Source organism: Watersipora subatra, chromosome 7 (assembly GCF_963576615.1).
Source record: "Watersipora subatra chromosome 7, tzWatSuba1.1, whole genome shotgun sequence".
Lineage (NCBI taxonomy): Eukaryota > Metazoa > Bryozoa > Gymnolaemata > Cheilostomatida > Watersiporidae > Watersipora > Watersipora subatra.
This window is the reverse complement of record NC_088714.1, coordinates 27,086,239-27,108,564: the sequence shown is the minus strand read 5'-3', so window position 1 is coordinate 27,108,564 and position 22,326 is coordinate 27,086,239. Positions and strand designations below refer to the sequence as shown.

General features: G+C 33.7%; 2 protein-coding genes across 3 annotated transcripts in view; one reads left to right on the top strand and one right to left on the bottom strand.

Annotated features, from left to right (window-relative positions):
• Positions 1–2,145: 2,145 nt before the first annotated feature.
• Positions 2,146–6,521, bottom strand: LOC137401170 (uncharacterized). Its single transcript, XM_068087551.1, has 2 exons — positions 6,414–6,521; positions 2,146–2,533 (listed from the first exon to the last, which is right to left on the bottom strand). The coding sequence occupies exons 1-2, from the start codon at positions 6,517–6,519 to the stop codon at positions 2,364–2,366; spliced, it is 276 nt and encodes a 91-aa protein (XP_067943652.1). The 5' UTR covers positions 6,520–6,521; the 3' UTR covers positions 2,146–2,363.
• Positions 6,522–6,639: 118 nt separating this feature from the next.
• The window catches only part of LOC137401169 (E3 ubiquitin-protein ligase UBR2-like), a 75,282-nt gene continuing 59,595 nt past the window's right edge, over positions 6,640–22,326 (top strand). The window contains exons 1-6 of one of the 2 annotated variants that reach the window (XM_068087550.1): positions 6,640–6,694; positions 11,745–11,836; positions 12,759–12,990; positions 13,600–13,707; positions 15,020–15,223; positions 16,746–16,886. In XM_068087550.1, coding sequence (XP_067943651.1) covers positions 6,650–6,694; positions 11,745–11,836; positions 12,759–12,990; positions 13,600–13,707; positions 15,020–15,223; positions 16,746–16,886 — 822 coding nt within the window. In that variant the 5' untranslated portion in view covers positions 6,640–6,649. Of the gene's footprint in view, positions 6,695–11,744; positions 11,837–12,758; positions 12,997–13,599; positions 13,708–15,019; positions 15,224–16,745; positions 16,887–22,326 lie in introns of both variants that reach the window. The other variant, XM_068087549.1, reaches the window with a different exon arrangement.

The window sequence follows — 22,326 nt, the reverse complement described above, 5'->3', positions numbered from 1 at the left end:
AAAAGACTGGCTATGATCCTTGCGGAAATGTTGCCTTCACTTATGATAAGTCACCTTCCTCCAAGAAATTAGTTTTTCTCGACACGTGCCAAAAGCCTTTCGCGAACGTTTTCAAGATGAATAAGAAAGTCCAGATTAGATTCAAGCCTGGAATTAGAATTCGACCAGAGATGAGACTTCTTGTGCTGGTGGCTGCGTTCAACATCGGACGCCGACAATGCGCGATGACTCTCAGCGAGTAAACCAATTAAGACTTGCTTAAGTTTATGAAATATCTTTTGTGAATTTTGAAGTTTCGAAATAAAATGAAGTATGAGCATGTAAACCAGCTGCACTGATTATAATAATTGTTTTTTTTAATTAATTATTTTCAATCAATTATTTATAATTATTGTAGTTTTAAAGATGAATTACACAAACTTTTAGCAGAATTTATCAGAAATTAACGATATTTTTTATCATTTGAGATTGTTTTCGATTCTTGTGGTGACCTCACTGCCAGAAAGCTGCAAAATTAAAATCAACAAAGCTTCATAGCGATCAAAATGCTCAGAAGACAAACACCTGCAAATTGATGTCACTACAGTTGATATCATTGCAATTGAAGACTCAGTCTCTTTGCAATTGATGATGTCATAATCACACTTTTGTTTGATTTGAGCATTTTACCCACAATCAAGTTTTATCAATTTTAATCTTGAAACATTTTGATAATAAGACAACCTCAAACATCAAATACAATCACAAATGATAAAAAATACTGGTACCTTCTGACAGAACCAAGTTTTGTGTAAGTTCATTTTAACCTAACTGCAATACTTTTATGAGTCAGAGCGAGGACGGTTACATAAATGCGCATCTAGAATTTTCTATTTATTTTTGATTGATTCTAATACACCGTGAAACCTGTGACAATAAAATTAGTAATCAATTGACAATCAATTCAGTAAATCACAAAATAACAACTGATAAATAAGTCAAACAATTCTTGCATTGTAATTGCATAATTCTAAAAGGGATTACAAAATACGTGTGAAGATAAATAAAAAACTGACTTGTTCTTCTATTTGATCCATTTAATATTCCGTTATAACATTACTATACATTTAGGTAGAATTTTATTAAAAAATCAAGAAATTGAGAAAATTTTGAGCTTACAGATTATCGCCGCGTCATTACTTTCCCAATTAGAGGGACTTTTTTGGGCTTTATTGGTCAGGCAAATGGCCCGATGTTAATAAGTCTAAACTCTTTACCTATGCCAATTTGTGGCCAGAGACAAATCTCATACCAGATGTCTGAGGTCTGGGGCAGTCTTCCTGTTTATTCCAGGGAGATAGGATGCATTAATAAATTTAGCGTGGCCCAGCATATCTTGGATAATCTGGGATAGCCTGCCCTGAGGATTGGTTGCCGACTTTCAGGACCTGGATTAGCCATGCTATGGTGCATTGGCTTTGCATCACTACTTTCACGGCTATTAATGGATAAAATATTTACACATATATATTTTTATTGTGAGTAATTTCAGACTGCTAATGATCAATGGGAACATAAAATAAGAATTGTCCAACCACTTGAGATGAACAGCTCTAGGGCTTACGGCTAGTTGAAATGGATTTGACTATAGGGATATTGATAAGGTCAAAGTTATTTTTGTTATTGCGCAGCTGAAATGCAAAATATTTTTCTACAATTGTAGCTATTAATTTTTTAAGTTTCAAATAACTAAGCAAGACTTTCCGTTTCACAAGCTAGACAATGGGAAGCTTTTTAAAGAATTTGATACAACCTGTACTAGAGAAAAGGTCAGAGGTTACGCTGAACAGCATGTAAATATTAATAATAGTCCCCATCCACGTCATAGCTACACCCCATAAACAATATTCACTGTGCACACCTGATATAAACAACTAGCCTGTCCTATATCTAGATGATACTTACGTGCATATCATAAGAATTTTTGTTTTAGATGCCATGTTATGGATCCATGGACTATGTCACAAATTCCCATGTTATTATTTCACTTTCACATGGTATGATTCTCTTTTGCTGTCAAAAGTCGGTGAAATAAGGTCGGTTAAATAAGGTAGGTTAAATCAAATGTAACTCTCTGGAAAAAAAATTACCTACTCACAGAGTCTATATTGTATCCTTGGTAATCAATTTATTAATATAATACACTTAGTATTGCGTACAAAAGAAAAAATAGGAACTAAGACATCTTTTCACAGGATTACAATACTCTTCAACGACATGGTATGAATACAGAGGTCATCTAACGACAAGTCAAGACCTCTACACCGATGCAGTCCTACTCAACGAGACCAGCAATCCTGACAACCATCCGTGATGCCTACAGGTCACTCTACAGCTTTATCCTCTCCTTTTTCACTCGCGCTAACACCTGCCTTGTCCTGTTTAACTTCATCTAGCATTGTCTTTGCTTCGTCATAAAGGGCATCACTTTGCGACTCGAGGGCCTGAAGTGCTGCATCAACTTCGGCGAGTGTGTCAGAGAGTGATGTGAACTCTGTCAAAAAGAAGACAACAATGTAGACAAAACTATAAGATTCCTAAAAGGTATTTTTGTCATGTATCACACCGACAGAATTGCCACATTCTTTGTTAACTGAACTCTTGTTATTCATTTGGATTTGAAAAAGCAAAATCGTTTGATAAACTATGAAACCTTCCCATTAGCTAATAACGTATAGGTCCTTTTCATTTGAGATAACCACATGCTTAATGGACCCATCATACTGAAACGAGCAGGTTCATACACAAAAATCAAATGATTTAAACTATTGATTCAAATCATGATTTTTCCAGCAAAAAAATCATAATTTTTTGTCTTCCAAATTTTTTCAAAAGGATTTCTGTTTTTCAAGTTTCTTGTTTCTAGTCAAACAATCTTGTTTTGAAGCGTGTATAACAAATCTGTAAAGCTTGTCTGTCATGAATTAACAAATATGGTGGAGATAATTGACTGTATGTGTAGTACACTGCTACAGAAGGACATTTGAAGTTAGGATCTATGAGTTTATTTATTAAACCTCAGCAGGATTAATTATGAGGTAGCAACTGTAACTAGTAGTTTCCTCTCACTACTCTGTTTAATAAATAATATTATGATATCAAACTCCTTATACTGCAATCATCTCAAGTGCAAGCATTGATCAGTATTCTCTACCTTTGGTTTTGTTCAATCAAAAATAAGAAACCTGCTGGGTACTAAAAAAATGGATAAATGATATTTATATTTTGCATGATCGGCCACATCAAGGAAAAATGAGTTTAAATATTTCATAGCACCTTTTCATGTAAAACTGACTCGACTAACTTAGATGTAGTTTGCACATTAGCATTTTATATGGATGTTGAATGTAACAATATATAAGAATTTGTCAAACTAAAGCATGTAAGTCACTAACACTGAAAAGTGGGTTTACCATATACTGATGTACAATGCAAGTCACCGACAAGTTGCATAAGAAAAATAGGCAATAAAATAATAATTATTAAAAAAGAATTATAACAACCGATTAAATTGAAAAAAAAACGATTTGTAAAAAAATCATGGTTTTTTTTGTTAAACCCTAGAAACACGCGCTTCAACACAGAAAACGCGCAGCGAACTTTAGCCTGAGAGTCAGGCTATCCGTCATAAACTCAGCAGGGGTGAAGAGGATATCAGCAGCTTTAATAAAAATACAATGACAATAAGGGAGTGACAAGTGTGCAATCACGACTATAATTGATTTCTTCTTCTACTCCAGCATAAAACTAAAACCAAACAGCTTGTACAGTGGACGCTTCTATAACGTAAATAACGTAAATCATTTACATAACTTCCACTCAGAACGGATTAGGCTATTTACATATATTTTACACTTGGTACAGCGTAAACTCACTACAATGTAAACATTCTCAGAGTGGATTATTTATGTTATCGGAGGGGATGGGTTTAGGGCTGAGGGGGTCTACTGTACCCGATTTCAGCATATTTAGTAAAGGCATCATTAAAGATTTGCCTAGTTATTAAAACGGAAAAATGAGTCTGCATGAAAGAATACCTGTTCATTTTGGATGTTTTTAAACAGGTGCTAGCATTTTGAGTATTAAATTTTTGATTTTATATGAGTGGTAGATATACATTCTCATTACAAAAATACAAAACATTCATGTACTATTATCAACTAAACCAATGAAATCTGTTATGTCATGCAAGGTTTTCATCATAGGACCTGGATTTATGAGAGGTAAAAAATATACCGTAAAACATCTATGTGAGCGCCAACTTTATTTAAATGCCACTATAGGCCTGGAGAAGGGTTGAAAACTAGAGTGTCACCCTTTAATTGAACGCCATCTCTATTAGACCACCACTTTGATATTCACTGTTTGATATTTACGAGCCCATCATAAAAAATGATCAGTAGAAGATTGTCCAGCAAATGGAACAATTAGTGACTCGGTTACATTAATAATAGTTAATTCTTTTGTTACTGCTTTATATCTTTGTGATCCCGGATACTATGGGTGATAAAATATACATGCATATTTTAAATAATGATCAACAAACATACTTGTCAAGGTTTTCGGTTTGAATGGAACCTCTAAATTTGTGCCTTAGCCATCACTTGTTTCTCTATTCTCCAGACCAAGGGCTACGAGATAGTGAACCCAGTTTTGCATGCACTTTTGTTTAAAAATGCATAGACATATATGCAAGAGTATATCATGACATAATATCGAATTGGCATGTCAATTGTAAATAGAACTACTGACAAAAACTGGCTATATTACTTGGTTTATCTTCAACCAAGTCAAAATTAAGATAACATAACAAATGGTCATGTTATCTAGTTATTACTCAAGTTTTATGGTTTATTTAAACAGCCATGTCATTTATTCATAGCAGCCTTGACCACGGAGTTCAAAGGACAAAGCTTGTGAGGACGTGCTTAAGCATATAAATATAAGAACCACACAAAGCAACCGCAACAGACAATGTCTATTAAAGTTCTCAGCAATGTATAGGATCCATCAACTCCTTGTAATTCTCACAAAATACACCATTTCTATTTTTATCATCATAAATAACTGCTGAGTTTATACAGAAACTCTTGATGTTTCGAGGTAAATCAAAACTCCCTCGACAGCTTTATCAGCACTTTACAGCAGCTGCTGTAAAGTTGCAGTTTTCAAAAGCAGATTACCGGCAATGTATTGATGAAACTCAATAAAAGCTTGCCTATTCATATTGAATATAGCTACATTGTAGATGAGTTGGGGTGAGCTACATGTAAGTTAGCTAGGCTGAATTGCCTTTGATGAGCTGTATCAGCAAAGTGAACTGACTTCAGAGCAACTGGTAGCAGTCCTAGTTGATTGGTAACCAGTTGCCACACATCAGACTATATGTATGTTATCTATCAGACTATAACTGTATCTTATCTTTTAACATACAAAAAAATTTAGGTGTTGCAACCATCACAATAGTACCATCATAACAATGCTATCATCACAGCCCCATAAACACTTCCTTGCTTATTCTTTGTTTGATTAACACAACTTTGCATGAATGACAACGAATTTAAAACTGCTGGTTTCCAAAACATAATAAGGTTACTTGTTTCTTGTTGTGTCCAACATCATGGTACCATGCAAGCAATGATTCACCATAAACAAACAGCTACATCTTGAGCAACTATGCAAGTGCAAGAATGAGATTTACAAGGGTTAAAGCACTGAGATTGCCTTCAATGGGATTCTTATGTTCAGAGTGTACGCCGTATTTACCACCCATTGAGCAACAAAAAAATAATATAGACATCACGTCTGCAATAAACAAAGTATTCTTTACCTGAAAATAAAATTCAGGCGCATTTTCGCGTATTCACACGCATGGCAAGCTAATTGATTCTACGGAAAGTAAGTAGGAGAATTTTCATTTAGGCTTCTCATTCGTAGATACACATACCTGCCAACGCTCACGCATTGGGCGTGAGACTCACGCAATTGTCCCATGCCTCACACATCTCACGCCCAGGTCACGCAATTGCCCCCTTTACCCAAGCAACCCTGTTTTTTGCCTCAATCTTCAAGTAGTAATCATATACTTACTACTAATAAACAACTATGTATAAACATATTTGTGGCATTATCATCTATCAATAACCTCCACCTTGACGACATGTGGTTTCCATATGGAGCTATATTATATTTCGCTGTGATGTTTTATATGCTACGAAAATTAACCCCACTTTTCAAATCCTCACGTTTTCATTGCCCCCAAAATAGACACTCACTCCTTTCCCCACTCCAAGGTTGGCCGGTCTGTAAGGATACAGCAAATAAAAAGATAAATAATCTATAGTGACCTCACATTAAACAAAAATCGCACTTACCAGTTCCATAATTTTCTATTGAATCAGGCAGTAGTAGACCATTGTGATCTTGGTTATTTGATTGTTCTTCATCTTTATCTGATTTTACATCTTCCGCCATCTTCATGTCATGTGATATACTTTAAATAGTTGCGATGCTAACAGTTAGAGGTCATTTTTCCTTGTAATTGCTGTAAGTTTTAAGCTATCCTTGACCTGTATTCAACCTTTACGCAAGAGGGCGATTCGGTTTTCCTATGGAAGAAATGCCCGTTTATTTTGGTGATGTACAAATTTCACAGGTAATTTCACAGGTCATAATGTGGTTATATTGGTAGTTTTATTTATTTTATGTTTTTTGAGCATATTACGTTATTCTAAAATACTCATTTATACATTTCGATAATGTCATGCGTAGTTTCTTCGATTTTATCAGTTATGTTAATCGAGATGCTAACATTGTTTTAATCGGCCGGCCCAAATGTGTGTAATATCTGAGTAACATTTGCATGCTTTTTGAAGCTAATGTTTGTCTGATCGTCGTATTAGATATTTTATTAGACGCGTTATAGGCCTACAATATTCATAACCTCAGTAGATTGGTGACTACGAATGCTCACACACGACAGAAATCCTAACGGCAAGATGTCTTTAGTACATAACGCATTCGGTATATCTCTCTTTAGCACACTGTTAGATCACACGAGACATTCTGCTCACCGAATTTTTAGCGTGTTTTGCAACACCAATCATTCTAACAAATCTACGTAGCCGACGTTTACTGTTAAGACCGAGACATCCAATCACTATAATGCATCTTAGATGAGAATGTAATTATTTTGTATGGATAATGATCAACAACTTACAATAGCATAATATACACATAAATATGAATGCTTAAAACAAATATGCTACCAACAACAAAAACATATGTAGCCTATAAAACATTTTCACCCCTTCTTGCCTAAACATTTTTCAGAGTGAACCAAACATGTCAGACTAGCAGGGTTGGAAAAAATCACGGTTTTTATGAAAAAAACCAGGTTTTTTTTTTGTTTAAACCAGTTTTTATGGTTTAACCCGGTTTTTAGAGTTTTTATAATTTCACCAAGGTTTTTGCAATTTTAAGTCTACTTAACATCACTTACTATAGCTACATGATTGAGTATTGAACATGCATATGTGGAATCATCTGTTAAAGATGGTACTGTGGGAGTTTTAATGGAAGAAAGAGAGAAAACATATGGAAATTTCAGAGTCTTAAATCCAACATGGTCGATGAAATACAGAGCAGAAATCTTATCACATAAAGTGAATATTTTACATACAGCTCTATGTATAAGTAGTAACTTTAATCCCAGTGATTAGTTGTGTGGTAGTGTAGAGCAGAGCATAATGCAGATGCATTGCTAGTGTTTGGAGCAGTGGCAGATGACTCAACTTCTATCACCTGAATATTAGCATCACTGTCTAAATTGGTGTTTTCAGCTTGATATTTGGCTACATGAGCTTTAAGCCTATCTGCGTGACCTCGCATTACGACAGCACACCTATTACGTTTTGCCTTGAAACCTTTGCCTTTCAAAACTTTTCAAAACACAACAAACTTCATAAACTGAATTCTAACAATCCAACAACTTTGGCTTGTGACCAATAAATGAAATATTAGTTTGCAAACTTAAAGCTTTTGCCCAAAGGAATTTTATTGTTTTAATTTCTAATTATAAGTAATCCTTTCTCACTGGCCAGACTTGAGAAAGTATTCATTCATTATTAGAGATGATGATTGGATTAGTATATTTCACATGGTTTTTATATTTCATCAGTAAAGAGATCATCATATCACTTGATAAAACCAATTGAAAATGAAATTCACTAATTCATTGTTGTGCTAGGATTTTATGTAGTTTCAACTTGAGCTCTGCCATCAATTCACTACTGTGTCCTAAATAAACTTCCAAGCTGATAATTACACATAATTGCATTTCTACCGCACATGAACCACTACGAGCTTAAAATATTATGTTTTTAACAAAAAATAATGAAAAAACCATAAAAACCGGTTTTTTCGGGCTGGTTTAAACCATTTGTTTAAACCAAGCCAACCATGCAGACTAAGAAGACTAACAAAAAACATTTAAAAGTATATTTACTGGCAAATAGACAAGTCATCATTAAAATACTCGAAAGCCATTGTTATTGAAAATGACAGTTGGCACGAATCATAATTGAAACATGGGCTCTGCATTTGCAACAACTCATTAGCTAGATGTATATTTATAGCCATGTCAGGTACATAAAGAAAAAATGTGTTCTATTCAAGTGATTTTAAGCTTTTGTTTTCCATTTTGCCATCAATTGGTAAGCTTTTTATGGCTTTTTAGCTATATAATTTGTTTGAAATAGGGTGCTTTTATTAATCATATGTAGAAATAAGATTAAACTGTAGACTAAGTCAGCTGTTGCTTCTCACCGATATAAATAATTCTGATTTCAAAAGTTCAGCAAATGAAATTCAATATTAGGTGGTAGGATTTTTAACAGAGTTGAACTCTATGTTGTATTGCTGTTTTATATATATAAGACATTGCATTATGACGTATATATATGTATATATATACAGTAAAACATGGATAACTCGAACTTCACGGGACCGAGCGAACGTGTTCGAATTATCAGAGCGTCCAAGTTATCAGGTCACTGTCACTGAGCAAGTCCATGTATTTAGTTATTTATTAGTGGATACATGTACATATACAAACTATAATATAAATCAAAAGCACAAATGGCTTGTTTCAAATTAAATGCTTTTAATGTAAAGTTTAAAATGTTTTTATCAAAAAGTATAGAGATTTTTCTATCACTTGAGATTGGTTTGTTGTTTGAGGTGATGTTATTGCCAGGACATTTTTTAGATTGACATTGGCAAAACTTGATCGTTGTTGAAATGCTCAAAAGAAAAGACATCTTTTTCTTTTGAGCGTTTTACCCACGATCAATTTTGCCGATTTTTCTTGAAGTTTATGCAAAGATTACCTCACTTTACCTCGCTTCCGAAGGGCGATCGCTAAGCGGATGTTTGGTATAAATCGAATTTCACCAAACCTTTAGAAAAGTCGTTGACAAAAATATTTTGCCGATGGTGGTAATAACGACGCTTATGAATTACAAAAAGTTGAGGTTTACCTCTATGGCTTGGAATAAAGTGATTTTCTAAAGCGATAACAACCGTTTCGGTAGCCGTTGGAAAAAAACAGTTCGAGCTAACAGTGTTGAGTTCGAGTTATCTATAGCAATTTATCATTACGTGGGAACGGACCAAAGAAACCGTTCGAATTAACCATGTGTTCGAGCTATCCGTGGCCGAGTTATCCATGATTGACTGTATATAAATATATATACAGTCAAACATGGATAACTCGTCCACGGATAGCTCGAAAAAATGGTTAATTCGAACATTTCCTTTGGTCCGTTCCCACGTAATGATAAATTGCTATAGATAACTCGAATTCAACACTGTTAATTCGAACTGTTTTTTTGCCCAACAGCTACCGAAACGGTTGTTTTCGCTTTAGAAAATCACTTTATTCAAAGCCATAGAGGTAAACTTCATCTTTTTGTAATTCATAAGCGTCGTTATTACCACCATCGGCAAAATATTTTTGTCAACGACTTTTCTAAAAGTTTGATGAAATTTGATTTATACAGCGATACGATGAATAGCACGGGTTAGCCGGGTCACGCGCGCAAGAATTTTCGCCACGCACATACAAAACAAAAATCGCATGTTGTTTTGTATGTGCGTGGCGAAAATCTTTGAGTGCGTGACTCGGCTAACCCGTGATGAATAGTTTTCCGACGTTGATTCCGTGTTGAATCAACGTCGGAATGTTGAATGTTTAAAACGTCTTAAAAAATGTTGTAATTAAACGTATACGTTGTTTGAGCTACAAAAAACTATTCATCGTTTGACCTAAACACAGAATACGTGTGTACATTCAATAAGTATCTATTAAAAAAGCGTGAGTGATATAGAATGTACCGTAAAACCTCGTAAAACTTCTAATTGAACTGCCTCGGAGTGTTGCTCTTAACGAATCCCAGGTAAAGTAAAGTAATCTGCATAAACTTCAAGAAAAAACGGCAAAATTGATGGTGGGTAAAACCCCAAAAGAAAAAAATGTCTTTTCTTTTGAGAATTTCAACAACGATCAAGTTTTGCCAATGTCAATCTGAAAAACGTCCTGGCAATAACATCACCTCAAACAACAAACCAATCTCAAGTGGTAGAAAAATCTCTATACTTTTTCATGAAAACGTTTTAAACTTTACATTAGAAGCATTTAATTTGAAACGAGCCATTTGTGCTTTTGATTTATATTATAGTTTGTATATGTACATGTATCTACTAATAAATAAGTAAATATATGGACTTGTGACAGTGCTCTGATAACTTGAATGCTCTGATAATTCGAACACTTTTGCTCGGTCCCTTGAAGTTCGAGTTATCCATGTTTGACTGTATATATACTAGAAGAATGCCCAGCATTGTCTGGGTAATAAAATAGTTTTTGTACAGAAAATTTTCATATAACATATACAACATTTACTATTATAATTTTTTGAACTTCGTACCGTGATACAAGTGTTTTCTGCAGTTCAAATAACTTTAGAGAGAAAATAAAACAACTGTAAAGGTGTTTAAATGTGAAATAATTAGCAAGTAATGGCTAGATAATCTGTTCTATTACAATGATTACGATGAAAAATTATTCGATACTGATATAATTAATACGATCGGAGAAAACAAAATAAAAATCATGAACATGTTGAACTGATGATAACAACGAGTACATACAAGTGTGTGTATAAAAAGGTTATCGTTGCAAGCTACATCAACATCAATTTTGTTATCTAGTAAAATCGTGAATACAATGATACTGGTACCTCTTGATACTGGTACAAACGTAAAAATGAGATCTGTTTTAGCGATTGCAAGATGATTATCAGATGAGATGATATTATGGTTTTTCTGAATGCTGAAAGTGTTCAACTGTTGTCATAATTGTTTGAATATTTAGTTCATAATATAATATGTATGTAAATGTAATGTTAATGTGAGCTCGTGGTATTGAGCTTATAATGCTAGCATGGCTACGGACATGAATATTATTTGATCTCAAGTATAGATTTGTTGCGGCAGTAGCAAACTGTGTGTCATTGTCTCAGATATATACGTATATGTCATATATATATATATATATATATATATACATACATATATATATACATATATATATACATTATTGGTTGACCATTCTATACAGTATTTCTATTTTTTGCATTTCATAGGATTACAGTAATTTGAAGCAGACTTTGTATGCAAAATGGAAAGATGCCGTGCCTGGGGCATATAATCAGGAGCTAACAGCTCAGCAAAGGGAGTAAGTAGCCATGCCCACCATTATCCTTATTGCCGTCACTGTTCTTTACTGTTGAAGCCCGGGTAACATTTAGTTGAGGAGTCATAGCAATTCTGAACTCTCATTGATCAAATCCACTTTTCTGCTACAAAAACTGAAACAAAAAAAAACTAACATAATTGTGCGGCAACATGCTAGGGTTTTTTCCTGACATTTACTCTTTCACTGCTGCATTAAATTCTGACCAAATTATTATTCTGATTGAAATAATTCAAAAGGATTTTCGAAAAATCGATATACCGCTAGTATTTATGCAATATCTCGTGAATTAATGCAGATATCGTTTTACTGTAAAATGCATCTTATTCAGAACAATTTTTCTACAAGATAAGTATAAAATTGTTTAGTGAATCCCACTCTCACAACAAAATTTCTGACGCTTCCTTTGCATTGAAAGAACGCCTTGAGTTTATTTTTGCCGATAGCGATTTGGTTTTCCTGTTTTGAAAAATGATTAGAAATGGAATTGCTTACTGGAAAATTTTTCGATTGGAGACCAAATTTTATTAGATCTAGCTAATGTGTAGGCTTCGCAATGAAAAGAAAAGTGAAACCCTATTGATAAGTCGATACATCAGTTTACAGTCTGTACTTCTATTACCGCGAAAGCTGATACATCGGCTTACGGTAGCCAAAGAGTTAAAATCGTATTTTAAGGCATCGGTAGTTAATGATTGGATGCTTTGTTTCAACAAATTTACAAACTATTATAATTGGTGTTCGATAAACATGTCAAGAACACGTCTTGCTGTTATATGCTTCCTAAATGTGTATATTTTACTAAACTGTTTTCTGAGACACCATTGTTTATATAAAACATTGATTTCAAGTGTATTTTGTTTATAGAGGTAAATAAGCAAAACATAAGATAATTATTTTACAGGCAGCAACAAAAGAAGCTATTGACAGCACTCGATAAGTTCATAACCCAAAGCGATGACCCGTCATCGATATTGAACAATCTAAAGGCAGCTGATGACCCTCCGTTATACTGCGGTCGTGCACTCAGGAATGGAGAACCAACATACAGCTGTAGGGATTGTGCTTTGGATCCGACATGTGTTCTCTGCATGCAGTGCTTTCACCTGAGCGGACACAAGACGCACAAATACCGGGTAGAGGTCTAGTATTCATTTACTTCTCAATTCTTATGTCATTCTTTTACTAGTCACTTCATCTTACCAGCCATTTGTATTTTATAACAAACTTTAGCAAGCTAATGGCATGCTGCACTCGCAGATGAATTTGGTTTTTGACAATGCATCAGCTACACGTTGTCAGTGTTGTTGATGTCTATGTTGAAATGAACATGTTTGTATCTCTCTTGTGTATATCTCTCTTTAGCTCAGTTTTTGCCTTCTTTTGTTGGTCTATGTTGGTACAAATTGAACCGGTAAATTTTCATTTGTTAAAATAGATTAATGAACATTATATCGATTTTGTTTTATTCATTTCCACCACAAGCTAGTTGTCTTCTAAGATTTCCCTTTGAATGAATATGACAAAGGTTTGTATGAACAGCTTTAAACAACAGGTTTGGGTTCTATTCCCATTTGGGTTCTATTCTTCTGGTAGTAACAAGAATATCTTCAAATTTTGAATCGCTCTTTTTTTGTCTCTCATCACCAATGTGTATTAGTCTGAACATTGACAGGTAATTTCTCCATTGGTGTTTGATTTGTAAAAGAGCAGATTTCTTATTTTGCCTGGGTATATGTTTACAGATAAACACTTCAGGAGGAAGTGGTTATTGCGACTGCGGAGATGTAGATGCATGGAAGACTGCACCTGCCTGCAGTCAGCATGATAAGGCTAACCTCGCTACCAAGCAAGTATGTAGTCATTATATTATACATGTGCAGTAGGTATAATAACGGTAAAATACATGTAAATTGCCTAATCTGTTCCAAGATCTTTCCAAACTCACCCCTTTGGCCATGCAAAAAGGAAAAAACTTGACTTAACTCTTTTAATTTGTGGGCTGTACCGTAACTGCAGTACTACTGATTTGCATTGACAATTTTTCTCCTTTTATATGACCAATCTCACTGGTTTTATAGGCCATGATTTACTTGTAATTTTACAACAAGTTGATGGTGACTGCACATTCTTGATGTTCATTTACAATGATTTGCTTATTTTTTCTAAACAGCAAAGTCTATTCTGCAAAGTAAAACTTATAACAAATATTTTGTACGTCTACAATAAGGCAAAACAACAAAATCTTTTAAATATAAAAAGCGGATCTATCTAGTCGTCGTTTATCCTGTACTTAGGGTCAAGGTTAGGATAAAAAATAACTTTCGACAATACTTCAACTCGTGACATTTAGATTGGTAGACTGATGCTGTAACACGCTCACGATCCATCATCCTTGCATTTATGAACATTTGCGCAGCTAATCCTATTCTCCTTTTTGTCGACAGGTTTAACGATCTATTACGGCGAACTAGAATGTCGCGAAAGTCATATATAACGCTTATACAAGTTACATATAACACTATACAGAAGGTGTTTTATTTCGCAAGTGTGGCGAGATGAACAAACAAATAGAATTTGAAAACTTGCCCGACTGGCCAACTTGCGTTATATGGAACTTTTTACGTTTTAGGAAGTGAAAACATCACTGAAAGTTTTTACGTTATCTGGAATTTACATTATGGAAGCGTTTACTGTATTATTATATAAGATTTTATTATAATACTTTATGTTAGATTCTAATTTTTGTTCCTCAACTCTGGACAGTGCACCCAAACTTCTCATATCTCAAACTTTTGATCTTCCAAAACGTCTTTTGCTGTACTTTTTTCATTTGGTATCACTACATTTATTCGAATTTCCCTTTGTTTAGAAGTTAATGACTTCCCTTTGATTAAATTATTATAATTTGGAATCATCTTCTATTTAACATTACCCGAGTATAAGTTTTCCTGTGTGGTGGTTTTATAACTATTTTAGTCGTGAGTGATTTCATCTCTATGTGATTGTCTTTCCTTTTTTGGAATTGTTTTCTGTTTTTTCCTCATCTTTGGAGTTGTTTTACTTTCTTTAGCTTCATTTGAACTGTACTCGCTGAAAAAGTATTTTATCCATCTTGGGCATTTCTGGGCTTAAAGTGGTCTATGTTAACTCATCCTGATTTAGGATCCTGAGGCAAGATTGCCGGAGGACATCAAGCGAAGAGCAGAGGTGCTGATAGATGTCGTTTTACAGCACTGTTATACGGTTCTTGTCCGACAGGAGTACAATCGCCCTCTATCTGAACTGGACAACTCGTCTGCGAGTAAAACAAGCAGCAACTGTTTTTGTGTGATGCTGCTCAATGATGAAATACATACTTACGACCAGGTGAGGCAGCTTTTTTTTATATTTGTATTCAACTGCTTGAAGCAATTTTGTATTAAAACCTTTTTAAAAAAAGGTTTTAATGCCAAATTGCTTCAAGCAGTTGAAAGAATGGCACAATACAGTAATATTTTCTTATTGCTTGGATTTATGCCAAAACCAATTATATATTTGTCTCTTGATATGTCCTTTGTGTAATGAGTTGTTGAAATACCGATGACTATCATTTTAGTTGCTTCCAAAGCAATACTTCATATACACATATGTGTACATGTTTTTGTACAAGTAGTGTAGTTAAGTATAGGACACTGCATGATCTTTTTTCACCTCGTATTTACATACATTGGATAAAAGTAAAGCAAATGTTCAACTTGGGCTAAACTTTGCTGTCTTTAGGGCACTTGCAATGATGATATAATGTACTCAAGTAAACTCAATTTCTGTAACAATCTGTTTACAAAGAATTAAGTGCAATGATAGTGTTCCCACAATGATATCACTATATCATTGTTCTGGTTTGTTTTGTAACAAGTGTTAAGTGCCTGAAACCTTGTTCAAAAACCTCAGACATCAGAAGAGGACGTGTCCATGGTGCGTTATATAAAGCATCAAGTTTTGTTAGTTGAGCGGATAGCAATTAACAACAACTACAAGGTTCTGTGTTTGTCAATGACTCGTGCTACTGTTCAGGCGTAAGCATAACAAAGAAAAATTGTTTCATGAAAAAATTACTCATGATTAAAGTTGTCCGCTCATCAATCTGTTTTTCTAAGCATAGATTTGCTGTTGTCACAGTTCATTTAATAAACAAACCACCGTGTGTTGATAATCTATTATAATTCATTCGGAAACAGTTCATGTTCAGTTGTAGATTAAAATCATAGTTGAAGAAATCAAATACCGCAGTCACCCTTAGTCAGAGCAAGTAGCAGTTAAAATCATTTTGATGGATATTAGTACAAACGATTGCTGTTTGATTACACTTTTATTAATAGATAAGGAAAATAACTCAATTGTCACATATACATATCATATATTTATTTATATATAGATATGTTTATTTACACACGTGCTTATAATATATATGCACTTGTGGTTGGCTCTAGATGTCATATATCGAGCATTCCTTTTGGTTTGACTATATAAAAGTGTATTTGTGTTCGTATGTTTGTGCGTATGCTCAAACACTGGAAGTTTGGTGTGACCTTTATAGAAAGTACCATCATTGCGTAATATTCTCACAAATCCCATGGTAGCCATATGTAACACGATAAAAGAAACATGTACAAATTTAGTCATTTAACAAGACCTGTTTGCTGCCAACCAGGAATTGCTGGGAAAAGCTTTGTCTGTGCTGCCAGAGTTTAACATTCATTCTGGACTTGTTTGAACATAATCTATTAGATTTATCTATTGCTGAGTGTCTTAGGAAGACAGCCTATGAAATTATTGTGTAAACTTTGCGTAGACCATGTATAAACTTTTGATGATCTACAATTTGGATTTGTTTGTCTTACAAAAACAGGTTATAGAGAGGTTAGAGAAGGCTGTACATTGTACACGCAAGGAAGGTGTTGAATATGCTACCACAGTAGACCGGGAAGGAAGAACTCCAGTCTATCGCGGACCTCGATCTAACTGTCAGAAGATTTCATCTGCCATTCAGGTGAATCGAGGTTATACAGTTGTTGTTACCATTGGCACGCTTCGCAAATGATTGTGTCACTATCTGATGTTGTAAGATTGAACTTTGTGAAGGGTGAGAGGCTGAGTGCATGGTTCAAAAATCGCCGTATAATAGCCTATATTTTGCACAACCATCCAAATAGTTGTGTGAATCGATTTTTATCAGAGTCGAACTCGATGTCGTATTGCTATATGTCTTATAGATATATATATATACATGTATATATATATATATATATATATCTATGCTAGGTGCTCGGTAATCGGATTGCTTGGTAATCAAATCATTTTTGCACAGAAAATTTATATTTATTTAAAATATACAACATTTGCCATTTTAACTATCAAACTTCGTATCATGGGAAAAGTGTTTTATGCAGTTCTAATAACTTTAAAGAAAAAATAAAACAACTGTAAAGGTGTTTAAACGTGAAAAACTTAGCAAGTAATGGCTAGATAGTCTGTTCTACTACAATGATTACAATGAAAAATGATTTGATACTGATACAATTAATACGAACTGAGAAAACAAAATAAAAATTATGAATACGTTAAATTAATAATAACAATGAGTACATAGAAGTGTGTGTATAAAAAGATTACTGTTGCAGCACAAACTATCTAGCAAATTTTGAATACCATGATACAGGTGCCTTTTGATACTGGTACAAATGTAAAAATTGGATATCGGTTTTTTGTTTTTAACGATCGCCCTTAGGGAAAACTGGAAATTGAAGGAGTGTAACGACACATTTGAAAATGCCGAATTAAAAAATAGGAAATGATTATAAGGCTTTTAAAAAAACCTTAGAAAAAAGGAAACGCAAAAGGTGATATTAATTAATAATATAAAATACATACCTATCGTTATGGCGATAACAGGATACAAGCTACAAGGGCGGCTCAGCGTAATGGTTAGACGCGCCTGTTCGTAGAGTTAAAATCCATTGCAGCTTTTTCATTCCTAGTTTTTAATCAGACAAACAACAGACCCTGAGATTTATATATAGAGATATATGTTATATACATGTTATCGGTATGATATATATATATGTTATATACATGTTATACATATGATATATGTTATATATAGAGATATATGTTATATACATGTTATCGGTATGATATATATATATGTTATATACATGTTATACATATGATATATGTTATATATAGAGATATATGTTATATACATGTTATACATATGATATATGTTATATATAGAGATATATGTTATATACATGTTATCGGTATGATATACAGTCAAACATGGATAACTCGAACTTCAAGGGACCGAGCAAAAGTGTTCGAATTATCAGAACATTCAAGTTATCAGAGCACTGTCACAAGTCCATATATTTACTTATTTATTAGTAGATACATGTACATATACAAACTATAATATAAATCAAAAGCACAAATGGCTTGTTTCAAATTAAATGCTTCTAATGTAAAGTTTAAAACGTTTTCATGAAAAAGTATAGAGATTTTTCTATCACTTGAGATTGGTTTGTTGTTTGAGGTGATGTTATTGCCAGGACGTTTTTCAGATTGACATTGGCAAAACTTGATTGTTGTTGAAATGCTCAAAAGAAAAGACATTTTTTTCTTTTGGGGTTTTACCCACGATCAATTTTGCCGTTTTTTCTTGAAGTTTATGCAGATTACCTTACTTTGCCTGGGATTCGTTAAGAGCAACACTCCGAGGCAGTTCAATTAGAAGTTTTACGAGGTTTTACGGTACATTCTATATCACTCACGCTTTTTTAATAGATACTTATTGAATGTACACACGTATTCTGTGTTTAGGTCAAACGATGAATAGTTTTTTGTAGCTCAGACAACGTATACGTTTAATTACAACATTTTTAAGACGTTTTAAACATTCAACATTCCGACGTTGATTCAACACGGAATCAACGTCGGAAAACTATTCATCACGGGCTAGCCGAGTCACGCACTCAAGGATTTTCGCCACGCACATACAAAACAACATGCGATTTTTGTTTTGTATGTGCGTGGCGAAAATTCTTGCGCGCGTGACCCGGCTAGCCCGTGCTATTCATCGTATCGCAGTATAAATCAAATTTCACCAAACTTTTAGAAAAGTCGTTGACAAAAATATTTTGCCGATGGTGGTAATAACGACGCTTATGAATTACGAAAAGATGAAGTTTACCTCTATGGCTTTGAATAAAGTGATTTTCTAAAGCGAAAACAACCGTTTCGGTAGCTGTTGGGCAAAAAAACAGTTCGAATTAACAGTGTTGAGTTCGAGTTATCTATAGCAATTTATCATTACGTGGGAACGGACCAAAGGAAATGTTCGAATTAACCATGTGTTCGAGCTATCCGTGGACGAGTTATCCATGTTTGACTGTATATATGTTATATACATGTTATACATATGATATATGTTATATATAGAGATATATGTTATATACATGTTATACATATGATATATGTTATATATAGAGATATATGTTATATACATGTTATCGGTATGATATATATATGTTATATACATGTTATACATATGATATATGTTATATATAGAGATATATGTTATATACATGTTATACATATGATATATGTTATATATAGAGATATATGTTATATACATGTTATCGGTATGATATATGTTATATATAGAGATATATGTTATATACATGTTATACATATGATATATGTTATATATAGAGATATATGTTATATACATGTTATACATATGATATATGTTATATATAAAGATATATATTATATACATGTTATCGGTATGATATATATATATGTTATATACATGTTATACATATGATATATGTTATATATAGAGATATATGTTATATACATGTTATACATATGAGGGGGTCCTCCCATGTTTTGTGACGATTCTGACGACCCGACAACAGGGATATTTAAAAAGTGACAGACGAGACGACCATTTATCAATGTAGGTGACGAGGATTGCGTAAATAGGATTACTAAAGGTACGGCTGCACGTAACGAATTTTTCGTTGGTTCGGAGTTCTGGCCGAAATCACGAAAAACGCAGAATTAATCGGTCAAAATTCACAGAATTATTTGAGCTGTGCATGCCCACCGAGTTCGTCGACGAAACGCTTTTAACAGATTAAACAAATTATTAGCGAGCACGATTCTAGCAGCTTTAGCATTTAGTATAGTCTAAGACATGTACCGTGACACACAATAAAAATACGGAAGCATTTCAACATAGAACACACGATGTAACTGTCTAAGTCGCGCTATTATTAGTTAGCAAACACGACTTTAGCAAATTTTAAGATATACGTAGTCCGAAAACATAATGCGACACACAAGAAAATTATTACAGAAAGTTATCATAGTAAATACGATGCAACTGACTTGTTTGCGCTAGAGATGTCGACATTCTCTACCACAAAACTTTTGCTGCTAAAAAGGAAATATAATTAAAAAATAAACAAATTGTAGCTATAGCGTCCAAACAATAAATACATTCAATAACGCAATTTAAGCAATTGCATCGTGTGTACTATGTTGATTTGCACTTATACTTTTACTATTGTGTGTCACTATACGTCTCTTTGACTATACTAGTTGCAAAAGCTGCTGAGATCGTGCTCGTTAGCACGATTCTAGCAGCGCAAAATAATTCTGTGTGTTTCAATCATTTCGTGATTTTGGTTAGAACCAACGGAAATTTTGTTACGTGTTGCCGTACCGTTACTAACTTATTATTTGTTCATAAATCACCACGGTCAACCGAAACTTCACTAGTTTTGGTTTGAAGCATCTGGCCCAGCATTTATAGACTGCCAAATAATTAAAGCAATGAAATGCCACGACATTGACAGCAAATCCGTTTCCAAGTCTGTGACTGACAGTGATTATTAAAGGCAATCTCGGTCTATTTTCCGTACAAGAAATATAGCTCTAAAAACCTAAGACGGCTGTCACTCTTCGCGGAGTAATCAGCAATGCTCCCAAACATCACTAATATGTTTGTGAAGGTCGCTGGTTGAGCCATGCTTTTGGTTAGCAGAAGTTCAAACCTAGCGAGTTTCAGATTTTTAACGCAACCCAGTGCCACCAGTATAGATATTTGTATTAATATAACGAATGTGAAGAAAGAGGTTGTTTTGGTTACCAACTTGAAAAAGGTGACAGTGATTTTAAAAGTGACGACAGTAATTTTAAAAGTGACGACAGTGATTTTAAAAGTGACTATTCTGACGACAGCTTTGTGTGGTAGGACCCCCATATGATATATGTTATATATAGAGATATATGTTATATATAGAGATATATGTTATATACATGTTATACATATGATATATGTTATATATAGAGATATATGTTATATACATGTTATCGGTATGATATATATCTCAATGTTTGTTTTTGTTGTTGTTGCGTTCCGCTATAGCGAATGAAGTCTATTAATGAAAAGTTCTCACCGTACTGTAATGGATCTCGTTACGATTGCAGTTTCAAGTATGCAAACATGCGCCCTCAAGGCTAGGCCATTCTTTCCTTATTTAGCTCATCTACGTACGGTATCCTTATTAATTATTATTACAGCTAAATATGTACGTTTTATTATGAATTAATATTATCTTTTGAGTTTTTTGTCTTTTGAAATTTTGTTTTTGAGCCATTTTAAAATCTAGTATTCATTTTTCTCTATTTATACTTTCCAATTTTGCTGTTTCAAATTCAAATGTTCCGTTACAGTGCAACTGTAAACTCACAATTTCATTCTTTAATTTTTGGTTATGTCAAAGGTCAATCGCTAAAAATTGTCAAATTAAAAAGATGTTCACGTGGAGATTATCAAGTAAAAATTGCCTCTACATTCTCTCTCTTGCTTCAGTCAGACAGAGTACCCTCGTGCACTTCGCTGATGTATTTCATTTCGAATTTTCGATCTTGCATTTTTCCGTTATTGCTAGTGTCGAGTCTATCGATTATCGAGAGGTACCAGTATTGTCGTATTCAAAATTTTGATGGATAGCTTCTGCAGCATCAGTAACCTTTTTTATACACACACTTCTATGTAGTCTTTGTTAATATTAATTCAACATATTCATGATTTTTCTCTTGTTTCAATAATTCGTATCAACTGTATCAGTATTATTTTACTTTTTATCGTAACAAATCATATTATATCTACCCATTACTTGCTTATTATTTCACATTAAAACACACTTACAGTTGTTTTAGTTTTACTCCCAATTTATTTGAACTGCACTAAACACTTTACTCATGAAATGAAGTTTAAAAGTTATTATGGAAAATGTTGTACATATTAAATAAAAATAATTTTTCTGTGCAAAGGCTGTGTTACCCGTGCAATGTCGGGCATTCAGCCAATATTTTATATATGAACTTCTGTTTAGACTGCATATAGAATTCATTTC

What these genes read in the sequence shown, in the direction of transcription:
- LOC137401170 (XM_068087551.1), bottom strand. Translation starts at nt 6,519, where the DNA reads ATGAAGATGGCGGAAGATGTAAAATCAGATAAAGATGAAGAACAATCA. An exon ending in AATAGAAAATTATGGAACTG is followed by an intron (nt 2,534 to 6,413) that starts GTAAGTGCGATT and finishes TCTTTTTGACAG; the next exon opens with AGTTCACATCACTCTCTGAC.